Source organism: Esox lucius, chromosome 5 (assembly GCF_011004845.1).
Source record: "Esox lucius isolate fEsoLuc1 chromosome 5, fEsoLuc1.pri, whole genome shotgun sequence".
Taxonomy (NCBI): Eukaryota; Metazoa; Chordata; class Actinopteri; order Esociformes; family Esocidae; genus Esox; species Esox lucius.
This window is the reverse complement of record NC_047573.1, coordinates 35,434,558-35,452,078: the sequence shown is the minus strand read 5'-3', so window position 1 is coordinate 35,452,078 and position 17,521 is coordinate 35,434,558. Positions and strand designations below refer to the sequence as shown.

Genomic DNA, 17,521 nt, shown 5'->3' with positions numbered 1-17,521 from the left:
TTATGTTCTCAATCAGTCAATCAAATTAATTTTAAAGCCCTTTTTACAACAGCAGTTGTCACAAAGTGCTTTTACAAAACACCCAGTCTGACTGTTCTGTTCCAACATTCTGTCCCGTCTATGGATTGTGCTCTGGCAAGCCCTGGAACTCATCAGCTGATAATCAAAGTGTGCTCTTTTAAATAATGATAAACCTAAATATTGATACAGATGTAGAAATGCTGAAAATATCTTTACTACTGTTTTCATGTCTTTCCCAATAGTGTTAAGCCATATTTTGGTCATAAAATACATGTTTCTTAAAAAGATATTCCATACTTTGGGGTTTTATTTTTTTCTATTAATTATTTTGTCAGCACTTAGCCACCCAGTATAAAATCTACCAGACTCCTGGTCTAGGGCCCAGTCGTTAGAAAACCCTGGTCTAAGGAAATGAACTAGCCCGTCTAGTGTTTGAAACAAGGTATGGCCCTGTTGCATTAAGGGCAATCATCAGCAATGTTTGTCAGTGTTTTCTGAAATATTGTGAGAATAAATGGAATTCTCAAAAGAAATCATCACTTTTGGGAGCCAGCATAGGAATTTCACAGCGGACACAACGGCCATGGCCGTCGTTGCCCTTCGCTCTGGCTGTGATGCCACGAAAATCATTGTGTGCAAGCTAGCTAGTTATTGATAGATAACAGACTCATTTAGTTATTACCTGAATAAACCCTCTCTGTTTTGGAAGGTGCGTTCATGAGCAACTGGGTAGTGGGAAAGGTCCGACCTCCGAATGGGAGAATACACCTGAACGCTTTTTGAAAACTCAGAAGTAACGTTAGGTTTGACATTACTGGACATGCAGCGTTTGTGGTGAAAAATTTGAAAACAAGAATTACTTGCTTCGTGCACAAAAAAGTCAGTATATTTATTTAGGCCATACTCATTAGCACAGGGGATTGTGATGTTAAAGTAAACCGCAAAGTAACTGAGGTAATGTTATGCCTTAATGTTACTTAACTGTCGAAAACTGAGGGAAGTTGGAGCACTAAAAAATCTGCAATGACGGTATCAGACTGACTGACGTTTCGACGCTCAACTGCGTCTTCCTCAGTGTTACTTAACTGTCAATACTGTAGCCTGTTTGTTGTCGTCATGTGAACTCTCCCAACTTCTCCAAACTTCTGAAATGAAACAGATTCCAGAATCTATGAAAATGTAGTAGATGGGAGTAGATGTCATTTCAAGGATTAAAACATCACAATGTAACTTTTTATGTGGAAAAAACATAAGTTATAATATGTTATTAAGAAAGGGAATAATGTATGTTTTTATACCATGCATGTTTTTTTCCCTATCAAGAAGTCAAGTTGTTTGTTTGTAATGGCCTAAAATGATGAAATCCAAGCCTGTGGGGAGCACCCAACTCTATTTAGGCCAGCTAGCTTCTTTTTGTTTTTCAAAATCTTATCCAAATATTAAATATGGATAAGATTTTGATCATTAGTTGATGAGTATAATCTGGCTCACAGAGTACAAGGTGATATAACACTTAAACTGACAACCATTGGCATACCATGTTATGGTCTACATTTTCACACTTATTGTGGCATGGGTTAAAAGTCTTGCATTAACTTTTACCCCATGCTGAATTGCTGCTTGAGTAAGATTACACTGTGCGTCAAAGTGGAACTTGAGAGTAGTGTCCTTAAAAGGTAGGTGAGAAACCTTAAGTGTTTCTTTTAGAGATCGACCAGTTCCAATAGGGCCTTTCTAGTAAATCCGCTATCGACCCTGTTCTATCGGCCTCTCCAATAGTCCCTCTACATATGAAACCTAAACTCATTCTCTGCTGTTCATTGAAAGAAATGTTGTACCGTGACCATTCATAGCCATCAAAACGTATGTATGCTCTTGCTGTATTCTACCACTGTGAGGAAAAACCAATAAGTAGCTGCAATGACAGGGTTTTTCTTGGCTCAAAATTAGTCAAAGGTGGTACCCCAGCCCACGCTACCCCACACTCCACCGGATGCTCCTCTGTGATATACTTTATGTAATATCTGGCTTAACAACTGAAAAAAGAAAACTATTATAGTGTTAAGTCTGCCCTGTTGTCCATGTCCACTTTAGCAGCTGATGCATGCTACAATTCCTTTTTTGTACTTAATGTAGTTTTTACCCTCATGTTTTTTTCCTTCTACTCTACCTGTCCAGTTTCTGCTTGGCTGTTTTCCTTAGCCCCCAAACACATTGGCTTCCCAATGCTTCTAGCATACATGGCATAATTCCCTTTTCATTATGTCTAGGCCAACCAAAAGCATTTTTCCATTGAGCATCAGAACTATTTTTATTAGAAGATTTAGGAATCATATAAAAACAATTCATCACTCATCAGCTTTATAATTAATCTCAGTCAATGTTATTGTTGTATATTTTAGTTGTTATACTATGTTCTTAATTTAACTAGCATTAAAGATTAAACAGCGCAGTATATATTACTGCCTTGTTGCTTTGTTTTTTTTCTATCCGTTCCTTGGCGCCACATTGTTTATTTTCCTCTCTCGACTTCAGCTGTACTTGTTGCCTATGGAGCTTGCGCTGATCCAACAAATACAGGGCTAGTGTTCATATATTTATACTGTTAATGACTTAAATATGTTCATTGTATATTTTTACACTGTGTATTGCACATACAATGTTGTGGACAGAAGGCTACATACCCTAATTTAATAGTCTTTTCACCAGTCATATTCATCTGTCTCACAAACTCTATTGAAAAGAAATCTGTGTTTCTACTAGAAGTAATCTGAGACGTTAACAAATGTTATGCGGATTGGATGTACAGTGTATATAAAAAGTCTACACACCCCTGTTAAAATGCCAGGTTCTTGTGATGTAAAAGAATGAGACAAAGATCATGTCAGAACTTTTTCCACCTTTAATGTTAATTATAACATGAACAATTAAATTGCAAAACAAACAGAAATCTTTGAGGGGGAGGGGGGGGGGGATAAAAACCTCACAATAACCTGGTTGCCTAAGGGTGCACCCCTTAAACTAATACTTTGTTGAAGCACCTTTTGATTTTATTACAGCAATCAGTCTTTTTGGGTAGTAGTCTATTAGGATGGCACATCTTGACATGGCAATATTTGCCCACTCTTCTTTGCAAAAGCACTCCAAATCTGTCAGATTGTGAGGACATCTCCTGTGCAAAGCCCTCTTCAGATCACCCCGCAGATGGTCAATTTGATTTAGGTCTGGGCTCTGGCTGGGCCATTCTAATACTTTACTCTTCTTCTGGTGTAGCCATTCTTTTGTGGATTTGGATGTGTGCTTTGGGTCGTTGTTGTGCTGAAAGGTGATCTTCATCTTTCATCTTTCCCCTAAAGGGTTTATGCCATAATTGCCTGGTGTTTGGAACTGTTCATAATTCTCACCACCCTGACCCCGGTTCCAGCTGAAGAAAAACTGCCACCACCATGCCTCACTGGGTGTGGTGTTCTTTGGGTGATGTGCAGTGTTGTTTTTGCGCCAAACATACCTTTTGGAATTAGGGCCAAAAAGTTCAACCTTGGTTTCATCAGACCATAACACATTTTCCCACTTGCTTTTGGGGGACTTGATGTTTGTTTTTGCAAACTTCAGCCGGGTTTGGATGTTTTTGCTTCCGCCTTGCCACCCTACCCCATAGCCCATTCATATGAAGAATGCGGGAGATTGTTGTCACATGTAGCACACAGCCAGTACCTGCCAGAAATTCCTGCAGTTCCTATAATGTTGCTGTAGAAGCCTCCCTGACCTGTTTTCTTCTCGTCTTTTCATCAATTTTGGAGGAACGTCCAATTCTTGGTAATGTCTCTGTTGTGCCATATTTTCTCCAATTGATGATGACTGTCTTCACTGTGTTCCATGGTATATCTAAAGCTTTGGAAATTATTTTGTACCCTTCTCTTGACTCATATCTTTCAACAATGAGATCACTCTGATGCTTTAGAAGCTCTCTGTGGACCATGGCTTTTGCTCAGAGATGCAACGAAGAAAATGTCAGGAAAATCCCACTAGAACAGCTGACCTTTATTTGTGATTAATCAGAGTCCCTTTTAAATGATGGCCGGTGTGTAATGACTTATATTTAACATAAGTGTAAATGTGATTGGTTAATTCTGAACACAGCCACATCCCCAGTTATAAGAGGGTGTGCACACTTATGCAACTAGGTTATTGTTTTTATTTTTCATTTTCCCCATTCAGTTTGTTTTTCAATTAGATTTTTCACATTATAGTTCACATTAAAAGTGGAAAAAAGTTCTGACATGATTTATCTTTGTCTCATTCTTTGACATCACAAAAACCTTGCATTTTCACAGGGGTGTGTAGACTTTTTATATCCACTGTAGTTGAGGTGTCATGAATGCTTGGGTGTAAAAGAACTAGGATCCACTTGTTCTTCTGACATTACTCATTATCGTTACATCTGGAATGGTCAGGTCCTGTATGCAACGTTGCCAGATAATTGGCAGTAAATCGTGAAATTTGATACTCCACAAAAAAACTCTGAATCTTTTTCTATACAACGCCATCTGTATATTAACCCACCCAAGCCCATAAAAATAGCCCAATTTTGGCAACATTGACGACATGGAAAAAAATTCTTCCTACGGTCACATTCACTGCAGTATTTCGCTGATAGGCTATTTAGTGTATGAGCACATAATCATTTTTTTACCAAGCCGACACACAAAGGCGGTGCACGATTTTGGGAAGGGAGCTGCCTTTGAGTTTTATATGCAGGAAAATCCCTGAATTACCAACATTTTACTCCTTTTGTAAATATTAGTTTAGTTTCATTTACTAGTAACATGTCTGAGCATGGATGCAATAAGTAAGCTAGCTAGTCACTAAATAAGTAGTTAACGAGCTCGCCAATAACCGTTTGCTAGTTAACTTGATGATAAACAATCCTCCTTGTTTCACTAATAAAGTGCCTGGACAGGAATGCAATCAGTAAGCTAGAGAAAGGAGTTGCCAGCTAATTTGACGGAAAGCTCATAGGACCATTATTTGCAACAATAATTAACCCTCTAGATAAATAGTCGGGCTGCTGGTTATGTTATAGTTATCGTTTGAACACTGGCTTTTGGCAACAAATTAAGTTTGCATGTTGATTAACAGTGTGCATGTTAGATAGCTACTAGCTAGGGTCTGCTGATTTGACCAGCTGCAGTTGTATATGTAAACTATTGATAGTTGAATAAGACATATCATGATATGGAAATGATGTGCTCCAAAATACCTAAAAAATAAATAAAAAAAGCTGCTTGTGTAATGCGTGCATAATGTTTACGAGTGCAGTTAGACATTTACAGTGTAGCAAAGCTAGTGAAGATAACCGCTAGTTATCACAATTGGTCACATTTTGAATGAAATTGCTCTGGATAAAGGAGTCTGCTAAAAGACTAAAACACATATAAAAAAAACTGTAGACCACGAAGACCGCAGCAGGCAAAAGTGATGAGTGAAGCCAACATTTATAATGTCTTCAGACCTCTAAAGCCAACTGGGTTATTTAGAATTTCTTCCTGACAGGAGGGTCAGCAATGTTCCGTCTGTTATAACAGTGTAATGTCAGTTAAGAAAAATAAATGTTCCTGCACACGGAAGATGGCAGTACTTTACTTTCCATTCCACAATTTGTACAGTGTCCCAACTTTTAGGGAATCGGGTTTGTACTCACCAGGGGTTAAATCAGATTTTATGAATATTTCCAAAAGGATCAATTCTTTCCCAATTTGATTTTCCCTTTATATTAAATAGCCATTTAAAAGCCTACATTTAAACAGCCCTTTCCATGTCTCCTTGTGTAGTGGCTTCTCTCCTGGTATCTCCTCCATGCTCTTGAAACTGTACTGGGAGACACCGCATACGTTCTTGCGATGGCACGTGTTGATGTGCCATCCTGGTGGAACTGGACTACCTGTGTAACTTGAATGGGCTGCAGGTACACAAGTTAGGTTAGCCTAATATGTTCATAGCTGACGTAGTTGCACCAATTTTTGTTCATATTGAATGTACTTGTGCTTTACATAATAGTTACATATTAACGTAATTTCTGAGTGGCACCGTTGACTACAGATGTCTTTCATCTAAATACAGCATTTTCTTAAGATGTGCTCAATTGCCTAATGCTGTGAATGCACTATTCCAAGGATATGGGGAGCTAGAATGCTGAAAATTATAATTATTAGTGATCTAAAACTATTTTCTAAATAATAGTAGCACACAAACTTTACAATTTTCTCCTAACAGGTTTGATCACATGTCCAATGGCATCTTTATCACTGCTATAAATACTGCATGTTTTCTGAAGAAATACACCAACAGCCTACACAAGTAAAGACTAGCTGTTTCAACACTTGGGCAACCTCTTTAACTCTAAGAGGTCTAACAGAATCCGTACAGACAATAGATGCCCTGATGAGTTATACAGATGTGCAGATTAATGAGTAACCTTATAATCTGCCAATACCAGTCAATGATGCCCCCTAGGCAAATACCAGACCCCCCTCTCCTACATTCCTAAGGAGCAAAGGGCTTATACCCTTCTTGGTTTAAGCAGAGGAACATGGTCAGAGTAACTGGTGATGCTCTGATATTTATACAGACGTGTCACAATAAAAAAAAATGGTTACGTACCAGGCAAATAGAAAAGCAGACATTTCTCAAATGCACCTTAGTTCAAAATTTCCATAACAAAACACAGCTATTTCTTTTGATCATGGTTTTGAAGTGAAATATTATGACAGTTATATGACAATTTGCTAATTAACTTTGAAACCAGCAGTAGGCAATGTACGTTTAATTGGTCAGATGAGATAATGACAGAGAAGTGTGCCTCTGGTGGTGTAGGCAATTCAGACTGCAAGTGTATCGTGGAATGTCATTACATATTTATTTTGTATCAGAGATGCCTCTGGGTTAAAATAACTACATTTCTTTATTGGATAGGACAAAATGAGCTGGTAGCTACAATGGTCGCCAGGACTGTTTGACAGTATGAACAAGACGGAACTACTGGATGCAATCTCAACTACTGTATTTAGGATTGGAATAATGTCTGCACTGTTATTGGAATTTCTATCTTCAGTGCGAAAGAACATTTTACAAATACAGTACCTTCTTTTCAGATACACTTCCTTTTTTTCGTTCTACAGTAGAGCTGAATAAATCATGGCTAAAGCAAGAGAATGAAAAGTTGAGTTGTCGACAAAACAAAATTATGATATCCTTTTGATGACAGTCTTTGAAGACTGTCTTTTCTGTGCTGACTGAGCAAACTATAAAACCAAACATATATAAAAATAACATAAAAAATATACATTCTCAAATTTAACAAAATACAGGATTAATTAACCTGATGGGTGGGGTGACAACATTACGAGAGTAGTTTCAAAATCAGTTGCTTTGAAAAATAAATATAAGCAACACTACAATGGCCCAATGTACTGTAGGCCAGCCAATTCTTTTGGGTTAGAAATAAAATAATGACAAAAAAGCTATATCAAAATCTAGAAGTTTAATTAACATTTAATATAATGTACAGTGTTACATTTTTCCTACATATAAAATGTACAATCCTGCGTTTTTGTTGCCCCTCCCCCAGGCCCAACACTACATGTAAGACATTGTATATGTAATTCATGTATTTGTTGCTGGCCTTTATCGTTAGTTTCTCAAATCCGACGACCTAATGGAAACATAGAACACTCCTAGGAGTGGTGCATCACGTGCAATTGAATAGTTTTGTAATAGTGTGTACAGTAGACTTACTCTGCTGGTGTTTATTTCTTAATTTGCAATGCCATTCCAGTGGGTTTTGAGTAATTGTCTGAATTGGAAGAAAATACATTAGCATACTGTAACAGTCAATGTAACAGAATACATAAAGAGACGTAGACATAACATGATATTGGTAGTGTACATGCCTATACCTTGAAAGGACCTATGTTGTCCCAGAAAAACGTCTCCTCGTCCAACATATCCCTTGATGATTTCTCCTTCAAAATACTGTTGAGCCTTAAAAGCACTTAGTGATAACTGAATGTGTCATTCTCAAGAATTTCTTTGTTCAGAATGACGCATTTAATTCGGTGTACTTGACAAATAAGACTGACTTTGTACTGCTCATGAACAAACCTGATTCCAAAAAAGTTGGGACACTGTACAGATTGTGAGTAGAATTTGTAAAATTTACAAATCTCAAACTTATATTTAATTCACAATAGAATATAGATAACATATCAAATGTTGAAAGTGAGACATTTTGTAATATCGGCTCATTTTGGATTTCATGCCAGCTACACATTCCAAAAAAGTTGTGACAGGTAGCAATAAGATGTAGCAGATAAGGAACAGCTTGGAGGACCAATTTGCAACTTATTATGTCAATTGGCAACATGATTGGGTATAAAAAGAGCCTCTCAGAGTGGCAGTGTCTCTCAGAAGTCAAGATGTGTCAGATGCCATGAAATTTAAAATCAATTATTTTTCCCTTAAAGTGATACATTTTCTCAGTTTAAACATTTGATATTTGAAACGTCATCTGTTGTATTCTGAATAAAATATAGAAATTTGAAACTTCCACATCATTGCATTCTGTTTTTATTCACAATTGTACAGTGTCCCAACTGTTCTGGAATCGGGTTTGTAAAAAGGACTTTATAAATACATTTGATAGATTGATAATACCTAAAATGTATATAAAATTGTAGTCCATGAGGTGTAGGCAAAAATATATATTTAGCATTTAATAAGCGGTAGCCTTAAATACCCTTACCTTTGAAAATCACATACGGGTCTGGTACCTGTCAATTTCACCCCATCGTCAAGTTTAAGTGGGTGCTTGGGAGACAGCTTGGGTGATTTTTCTATGGTTTTATGTGGCAATTTTTTGCAAATTGCTCAAGGCCAACTGTGTTGATGCTGGGCTCGTGCAAAAGAGTCCTATAGATCTCAGCACGACCCCCCCCCATGCTAAAATAAAGGTTAACTAAAAAAGTCATATAAAGAAAACCCTTGCCAGCTAGTCACACTTTAAACTGGGGAGGCTGTACAGAAGAAACCTATCCAACAAATGAAATGTATTTGGTTAATTCAGTCACTTAATAATAATAATAATAATAATAAATTTTATTTATAATGCACTTTATATCAATTAAATGACCTCAAAGTGCTACAATGCACTAGCCTAAAAGCATAGAACAGCGACATTAAAATAACACAATTAAACAAAAAAGGCTTTTCTAAAAAGATGGGTTTTCAGGCCCTTTTTAAAAGAGTCCACAGTCTGTGGGGCCCTTAGATGAACAGGAAGAGCATTCCACAGAGCTGGTGCAACTGAGCAGAAGGCACGGTCACCCATTGTTCGCAGCCTTGTCCTCATAGGCTGTAGGAGGTTAGCCTGTCCAGAGCGGAGATGGCGTGAGGCAGAAAGGGGAGTGATGATTTGTTTGAGGTATAATGGTGCAGTGCCATAGAGACACTGATGGGACAGAAGGGAAACTTTAAATTCAATCCTGTATTGGACAGGAAGCCAGTGAAGCGATTTAAGGATGGGAGTGATGTGGTGGTGCTTCCGCACCCCCATCAGGGTCCTAGCAGCACAGTTCTGAACGTACTGCAACGGCTGGATATTCTTGCTTGGGATCCCGATGAGGAGTGAATTGCAGTAGTCCAACCTGGAGGAGATAAAGGCATGGACAAGTTTCTCAGCATCTGGGAGAGTAAGTGTAGGGCGGAGTTTTGCAATGTTCCTGAGGTGAAAGAAGGAGGTTTTGCACAGATGTTTAATATGGGCGTCATAAGTCAAATGGGGATCCATTCCAACACCGAGGTTTGTGACTGAGGATGAGAGGTGGATATCGTGACCAACTTCTGTTGTTCTGGTGAACCCTTCCCAGCTAGCTAGTATAACCTTAAGATGGCCACAGCAGCTATGTAGCCAATTTATTCCATTCCACTTGATTATATTTGAACAAAAGAACACAAATACTTTTTTCCTGTTATTTTATATCCAAATTTCGTTCCAGCTACAACTGTGATGAGATGTGAAATGCTAATGTGATTTTATCCATATAACAGCTACTAATCTAATGTGTCCCTCCCAGGCAGGGAAGAAGTGTGAAGAGGCGCGTCAGGAGAAGGAGGCCATGGTGATGAAGTATGTGCGGGGGGAGAAGGAGGCTTTGGACCTGCGCAGGGACAAGGAAGGTCTAGAGAAAAGGCTAAGGGAAGCCACCAAGGAGGTGGACCGCCAGGCCCTCAGGGGAAACCAGCTCGCCCAGGAGAAAGGCCGGCTGCAGCAGCTCTATGATGCCAAGGTACCTATATTAAAGCCAACAATTCTCAAGTTCATAGTTTAAAAGGTATATTTGTCATTTGCAATAAAATGTTACAGCAATGAAATGCTTGGTTTTCCTACTCCCGACAGTGCAGTTAAAAAGTAACAATAATTATAATAAAAAAAATAAGAACACAATCAATCACTAATAACACTATACAAAAACACACATCAATAATAATTATACAACTGTAGAGCAATGTAAAAGTGACAGGTGTGCATGACATAAGTGGTAGATATGCATGGACTATGGATGGAAAGGAAGAGTTGAACAGCCATTACAGCCTGTGGAAAGAAGCTGTCCCTTGGCCTGTTTGTTTTGGACTGAACACTCTTGTACCTTCTGCCTGACGGCAGCTTGGTAAACAGTCCGTGGCATGGGTGGCTGGGATCTGTAATGATCCATTTGCTCCTCCTTCACATCTCTGTGTAGAGATCTTGCAGGGAGGACAGGTCAGACCTTGTGATGCACTCTGCTGTTTTAATCATCCTCTGAAGTGCTTTGCGGTCGAGGGCGGTGCAGCTGCCATACTGGAAGAAGTTCAATCTCCCTCGGTTTGGGTCTCCATGCAAGATCTCACCTCGTGGGGCATCAATGATCATGAGGAAGTTGAGGGATCAGCCCAGAACTACACAGCTGGACCTGGTCAATGACCTGAAGAGAGCTGGGACCACAGTCTCAAAGAAAACCATTAGTAACACTATGCCGTCATGGATTAAAATCCTGCAGCGCACGCAAGGTCCCCCTGCTCAAGCCAGCGCATGTCCAAGCCCATCTGAAGTTTGCCAATGACCATCTGGATGATCCAGAGGAGAAATGGGAGAAGGTCATGTGGTCTGATGAGACACAAATAGAGCTTTTTGGTCAAAACTCCACTCGCCGTGTTTGGAGGAAGAAGAAGGATGAGTAAAACCCCAAGAACACCATCCCAACAGTGATGCATGGAGGTGGAAACATCATTCTTTGGGGATGCTTTTCTGCAAAGGGGACAGGACGACTGCACCGTATTGAGGGGAGGATGGATGGGGCCATGTATCGTGAGATCTTGGTCAACAACCTCCTTCCCTCAGTTAGAGCATTGAAGATGGGTTGTGGCTGGGTCTTCCAGCATGAAAACAACCCGAAACACACAGCCAGGGCAACTAAGTAGTGGCTCCGTAAGAGGCATCTCAAGGACCTGGAGTGGCCTAGCCAGTCTTGAGACCTGAACCCAATAGAAAATCTTTGGAGGGAGCTGAAAGTCCGTATTGCCCAGCGACAGCCCCGAAACCTGAAGGATCTGGAGAAGATCTGTATGGAGGAGTGGGCCAAAATCCCTGCTGCAGTGTGTGCAAACCTGTTCAAGAACTACAGGAAACATATGATCTTTGTAATTGCAAACAAAGGTTTCTGTGCCAAATGTTAAGTTCTGCTTTTCTGATGTATCAAATACTTATGTCATGCAATAAAATGCTAATTTATTACTTAAAAATCAATCAATGTGATTTTCAGATTTTTTGTTTTCTATTTGGTCACTCACAGTTGAAGAGTATCTATGTTAAAAATGTCTGACTTCTACATGCTTTGTAAAATCGTCAGTGTATCAAATACTTGTTCTCCCCACTGTATGTGTTCCTTTTGTCCAGATGAGAGAGTGCAGAGTGGAGGGTCAGAGTGATGGTGTCCCCTGTGGATCTGTTTTGTCTGTAGGCAAACTGTAGCGGGTCAAGTGTTGCAGGCATGGAGTCTGTGATGTGTGTTTTAACTGGCTGCTCAAAGCACTTCATGATGATTGGTTTGAGTGCTACAGAGTGGTAGTCATTCATGCAGAGGACTTCTTGCTTTTTTGGCACAGGAACAATTAAGGACTTTTTGAAGCAGGTGGGGACCACTTACTGACGTAGCGATAGGTTGAAGATATCAGTAAAGACATCAGCCAGTTGGTCTGCACAGACCTTAAGAACACGGCCTGAGAGGTTGTCTGGTCCAGGAACTTTGCAGGTGTTAATCCTTTTTAGGGCTTTACAGCTATCTGACCTAGTCATTTGGAAAGGGCAGCCATCCTGGTCCATTTGAGTATCCATGCCAGGGATGATGTTCTCAAACCAAGCATAGAAAGAGTTCAGTTCCTCTGGGAGAGAAGCTGGCACTTCCCCCACCCACACTACCTGTATTGCCTTTATAGTCAGTGATGGTTCTCAGACCACTCCACATGTTCCTGGTATTGGAGCCCTGGTAGAGAGATTCTGCTTTGACTCTGTATTTACTTTCTGCAGTTTTTATTGCCTTCCTGAGATCATACCAGGATTTCTTTTAATTGTCCATGCTGCCGGTAGTGTACCGTTGAATGCTGAGTTGAATTCTGCAGTCTGTGCCTTTAGGATGGCACGGATACCACTGTTGACCCACGTGTTTTGATCAGGAAATTATTTTGTAGTTGTTCGTGGTACAATGTCGTCAATACATTTGCTAATAAAACCGGTCACTGACTCTGTGTATTCATTGATATTGCCTTCAGACGCCTCTCTGATCATTTCCCAGTCTGTGTTGAGGAGACAGTCACGTAAATCTGCATCCGATTCGTCCGTCCATCGTTGAATGGACCTCGTCATGGACTTCTCTGGTTTTAGCCTCTGCCTGTAAGCAGGGAGCAACAGTATCAACACGTGGTCTGATTTGCCGAAAGCATGACGAGAGAGGGCCTTATAGCCGTGAAGAAATGGAGAGTAGACATTGTCCAGAGTGTTTTTCCCCCATGTCGGGAAGTTGTGTTTTTTTAAACTAACTAATCTGACTTTCTTCAGATAGGTGCCGTTGAAATCGCCAGCAACTGTAAACTCCCGGGGTAGATAGTAAGGGTGACATTTAATCGTAAGATGCTCCAGATCAGGACAGCATCCAGAAGAGACGGTCCACATCCAGACACCAAAGATTGTTAACCATGAAGCAGACACCACCCGGCCTGCTTTTACCGAACTCTGCTGTTCGATCCTGCCGAGGAATGGATAGCCCGGGACAATAGCTGCATCTGGGATCGAGGGCTCCAGCCATGTTTCAGTGAAAACCAGTACGTTACAGTTCTTAATGTCATGTGGAAAGCTAGCCTGCTCCTACGTTCATCCAGCTTGCTGTCTAGTGACTGGATGTTCGCTAAGAGAATACCTGGGAGAGGAGCACGGTTTCCCCGCAGCCGCTTCCCATGCCTTCTCCGTCAGGGTTGTTTTCCAGGTGCTTGCTCAGGTAAGCACAACAAAGGGTATCCCAGGTTGTTCGCTGAACTTGATGTTCTGTACGAAAAAGACGATTCCTGATCGTTCTGATGTCCAATAGTGATTGTCTGTTATAGGTTAATGATGTGGTTGCGAATGTAGCAAAGTTACACAACAATAGTAACAACAATAAAACAATAAATCCGCAAAGTTGGTTGGGCGCACGAAAAACAGCAGCCATCCTCAACGGTGCCATCTTCTATACGTTCTATCACAAGTTGTCTAAGAACACAGGCTATAGTATTTTCGTTTATGCCCTACAAATGTTCACAATGAAAATGACACAAGACTGAACTAAATTCTAATGGATTTTTAATAATTTTTCATCTTGATTTCATTTTCATGATGATACAAGGTAATGCAAGAGACTTTATCGACCAGTTTGCGACGATCAAAGGGTATACGCATGAATAGCTGTACATAGGCCTAAAGCACGGTTACTTGATAAACCGTGCTTTAGTAAAAGGATGATCAAAGGATGATTTATCGTAGCCTATGCTGTCACGGTGCCTCCCATGATTGCCTCCTTCCAGGGAACCTCGACTACATTGCTCCCTGTTGCTGGCCTACTAGCCACCACCGTTGCTACAGTAGCACAGAATTCACGGAACACACTGGACTCTCCACTATTATGCACACCTGTTCCTAATCACATCACCCCGGACTTCCCATCATTACACACACTGGGTCCTCACTAATACAGCCTATAACTGCCTTCGTGTTTCAGTGTCTGTGGAGTATTGTCTGCTAGTTGTCCGTGTGTGTTCTTAGTTTTTTTCGCCTAGTGGGCTTGTTCCTTTGTATCAGTTCTCTTTCGCTTTCAATGTATTACGCTTTTCAGCTCAGTAAACCCTTGTTTCACTGTTCATCCTGCGCCTGGGCTCCTTGCTTACCACACCAGGACATACATGAATTACAACATTTACAAATGGAAATTTGATTAGCTGAGGAAAAGGATGATTGAAGGATAACTTACAGTAGTTTCTCACAGGGGCATTTGCGGTCGTTGGTTTGGTTTGTTTATTTTTTTGTGAAGAAGCTCAGGCATTGGAGGTGGCAGCTCATTATCAGAATCAGATGAGCACCCGACATCCGAGAAGTTGATTTCGGGATCTATTTCTATCTGACTCCATTTAATCTAAATGTTGCAGCATCTGCAATGCTGTCAGGGTGTTGAGTCATCGAGTTCTGTTTGTCATTGTGAACTAAACGCTATTAATTGTCTGACTTGCTCAACAAGTTGAGATTACATTTTGTACACTAATCATCCTTCTTCATCATTACACTACAGTCTAGGGGTGTCGCGATATACCACGTGATATAAAAAAAAATGAAATATTGATATCATGTTAATAATACACGTGATAATATTGTATTCACTAGGCGAAACTGAAGGTTTTTTTTTCAGAAGTTTTATTTGTACAGTTATGGTTAAAGACTCTCTCCACCGCCATACATTCTTATTTTGAGTGTAATTAATTTGCCAAAAAAGAGAAAAAAGCAAATCAAACAAAGTTGAAGATGATTTTGACTGAAAGGTGCAAGGTGGCATTGTTTACTGAAGTGCAGGGATAGCAGCAGTGAGGTTCCCCACGGTAGAACTCTAAATGTAACAACTGAAAAAGAATGATTTACAGTAGCCAACATGAAAATATAGAAAAGTCTATTGTATTGATGAAAAACAGAAACGTGTAATACTTTTGCTCAAGCGTGCCGCACAAGCCCTGAAAAGTGAAGCCAAAACGTCTCGATCGCCCCCTGGTGAGTGGTCCTAGTATAGGTCATAAACCCCGCCTCCCCATGTTATTCAATGGGACGCAAGACCAACTAAACAATTAAATTACCCTTCAAATATCTTTTTTCCGAAGCTGGTTTCTGTCATTTACTGTAGTTTGTATCACGCTAATGTAAATTCAAGAGTTTGTTTTTAAAATAAGTTGGTTTTTAGTTAGTTATTTAATGCTCTAAAAACGGTGGTGTGACGCCGTGATTGACAGCTGTGATTGACAGCTATCTGAGCCGAGGAGCCACTGAAGCGCCAACAGGCTTTTTTCGCGATCTTCGGAGGACAAAGGAGATTGGAGCTTTAAATTTAATCTCTAAATTTCTATAATTGATATAATTTAACAAGGACAGAATGGGTTGTTCTGCAGTAGATTGTGCTAACCAATCTGGCATTTCCAATTGATCTTTGAATTTTTTTCGGTAAGTTAAATTTATAAGCTATTTAATTAGTAAATAAATGTTATGGGCTAGCTAACGTTTGCTAAAAGACAACAAGAAGTTACCAATTATTTTTGTATTAGACCTATTCTAAATTAAGGTTAAACATGATGTAAGTTAGGCTATAACATATCGTCTAGGTTTAACAAGCAAAGGTTGTACTGTACTTGGACTTGATTGAACTCTGTTTAAATGTGGGGTTAGTAGGCTACTTGTATTTACCTTATTTTAATGAGGTTGGATTGGAAGGGAGCAGACAGTTCACAGGAGCAGGACTCCACTTCCAAAACAGTGCAGCGTGTGCTTGCGATTGATTACGGTATGCGCATTCTGCGAGGGAGAGTGAGGGCGGGGCACAGGGGTGGGGCCGTTGATTTCGCGGCTTTACGGCTTTACTTCCTGCTCGCTACTGTGCATAACTACTGCGCAGAACTGGTCCCAAGATCGCTATCTGCGCAGACGCAAGTCCAAGATGTCAGCGCCATATCGGGACACTGGCGGCTTCATTTTTCACCAATGGAAAAGAGCGAAGGGGCGTCGTCCATTTTTTTTTTTTACAGTCTATGCTTTTGCTGAATTGCTAATTGGTGATTGTTGGTATTTCGTTTTTTGAATAATTATTTAGCAATACATTTGTAGAATCTTTATCTAAAATAAGCAGAGAAAATTCAAAGAGAGATGATAGGATGTGGATGCGATTTTTTTTTCTCTTTCTCTCCTAAGATAAACAGTAATGTGTAATACCTGTGATGGCAATTTTATCGATCAGAACTCTTTAAGAAGGAAGTACAGAGACAAAATACTCTTGGCACAAATTAACAGTTTATTAAATCATTTGCAAATGAGAGAGACGCATCAAACGCTTACAGACATAATCATCCGAGAAGTCTCTAAAGCATTTGGGAAATACATTCAATACTTATAGAGAAATGGGTGGGGTTAGGAATCCACATGGTCGCACCATAAAACCACCTATGTTCCTTATCCTTACTGCCCCCTGTTGTGTATCTTCTCCTATCCTGTCCTAAAACCCATTGATCTGCATCTACCCCCGTCCTGCTGGAGCTTTATGTTTACCTCAACACCTCATACTTCCTTTCTCACAGCACAACCAACATTCCTTTTCTTATCTAAACAGTTGCTCAGTCGTTTAATCGGTTAGAATACATCAGGCTTCAGAAACTTCCCCAACATACCTTTGTTGAATTGGTGGTTGGCAATTGGTAAAGAATGTCTGGTATCATTTCTTAAAAAAAATATTTAGACTTACATTTTAGAAGTCAGAAAAAGGGGTAAAAGGAAATAGGTTAAAAGTCTCTAAATAGTTTTCTGTTTGTGAGTTGTAATATGTAATATACACCTATTTAGGTTAGGTCATGTAAGAAAGAGGGTGTAGCTTTCAAAATGGCAGTTTTATTTTAGTGACAAACTCAAATGCCAATTCCCATCTTCATTTGGCTGTCCTAGTGTTAACAATGGCCCGGGGGCCAGTGGTCAGGCCAGTACACAGAGACAGGCACTGGCGCATAATTTTGGAGATTCTCTGACCCAGTCGTCTAGCCATCAAAATTTGGCCCTTGTCAAAGTCGCTCAGATCCTTACACTTTTTTCCTGCTTCTAACACATCAATTTTCTGGACAGGATGTTCACTTGCTACCTAATATA

At 39.9% G+C, this 17,521-nt stretch overlaps 1 protein-coding gene across 2 annotated transcripts in view; it reads left to right on the top strand.

The window, feature by feature from the left end:
- The window catches only part of ccdc186 (coiled-coil domain-containing protein 186), a 79,776-nt gene that overhangs the window by 23,493 nt on the left and 38,762 nt on the right, over positions 1 to 17,521 (top strand). For both annotated transcript variants that reach the window (XM_010905298.5, XM_010905299.4), the window contains exon 5: positions 10,152 to 10,364. In XM_010905298.5, coding sequence (XP_010903600.3) covers positions 10,152 to 10,364 — 213 coding nt within the window. The remainder of the gene's footprint in view (positions 1 to 10,151; positions 10,365 to 17,521) is intronic.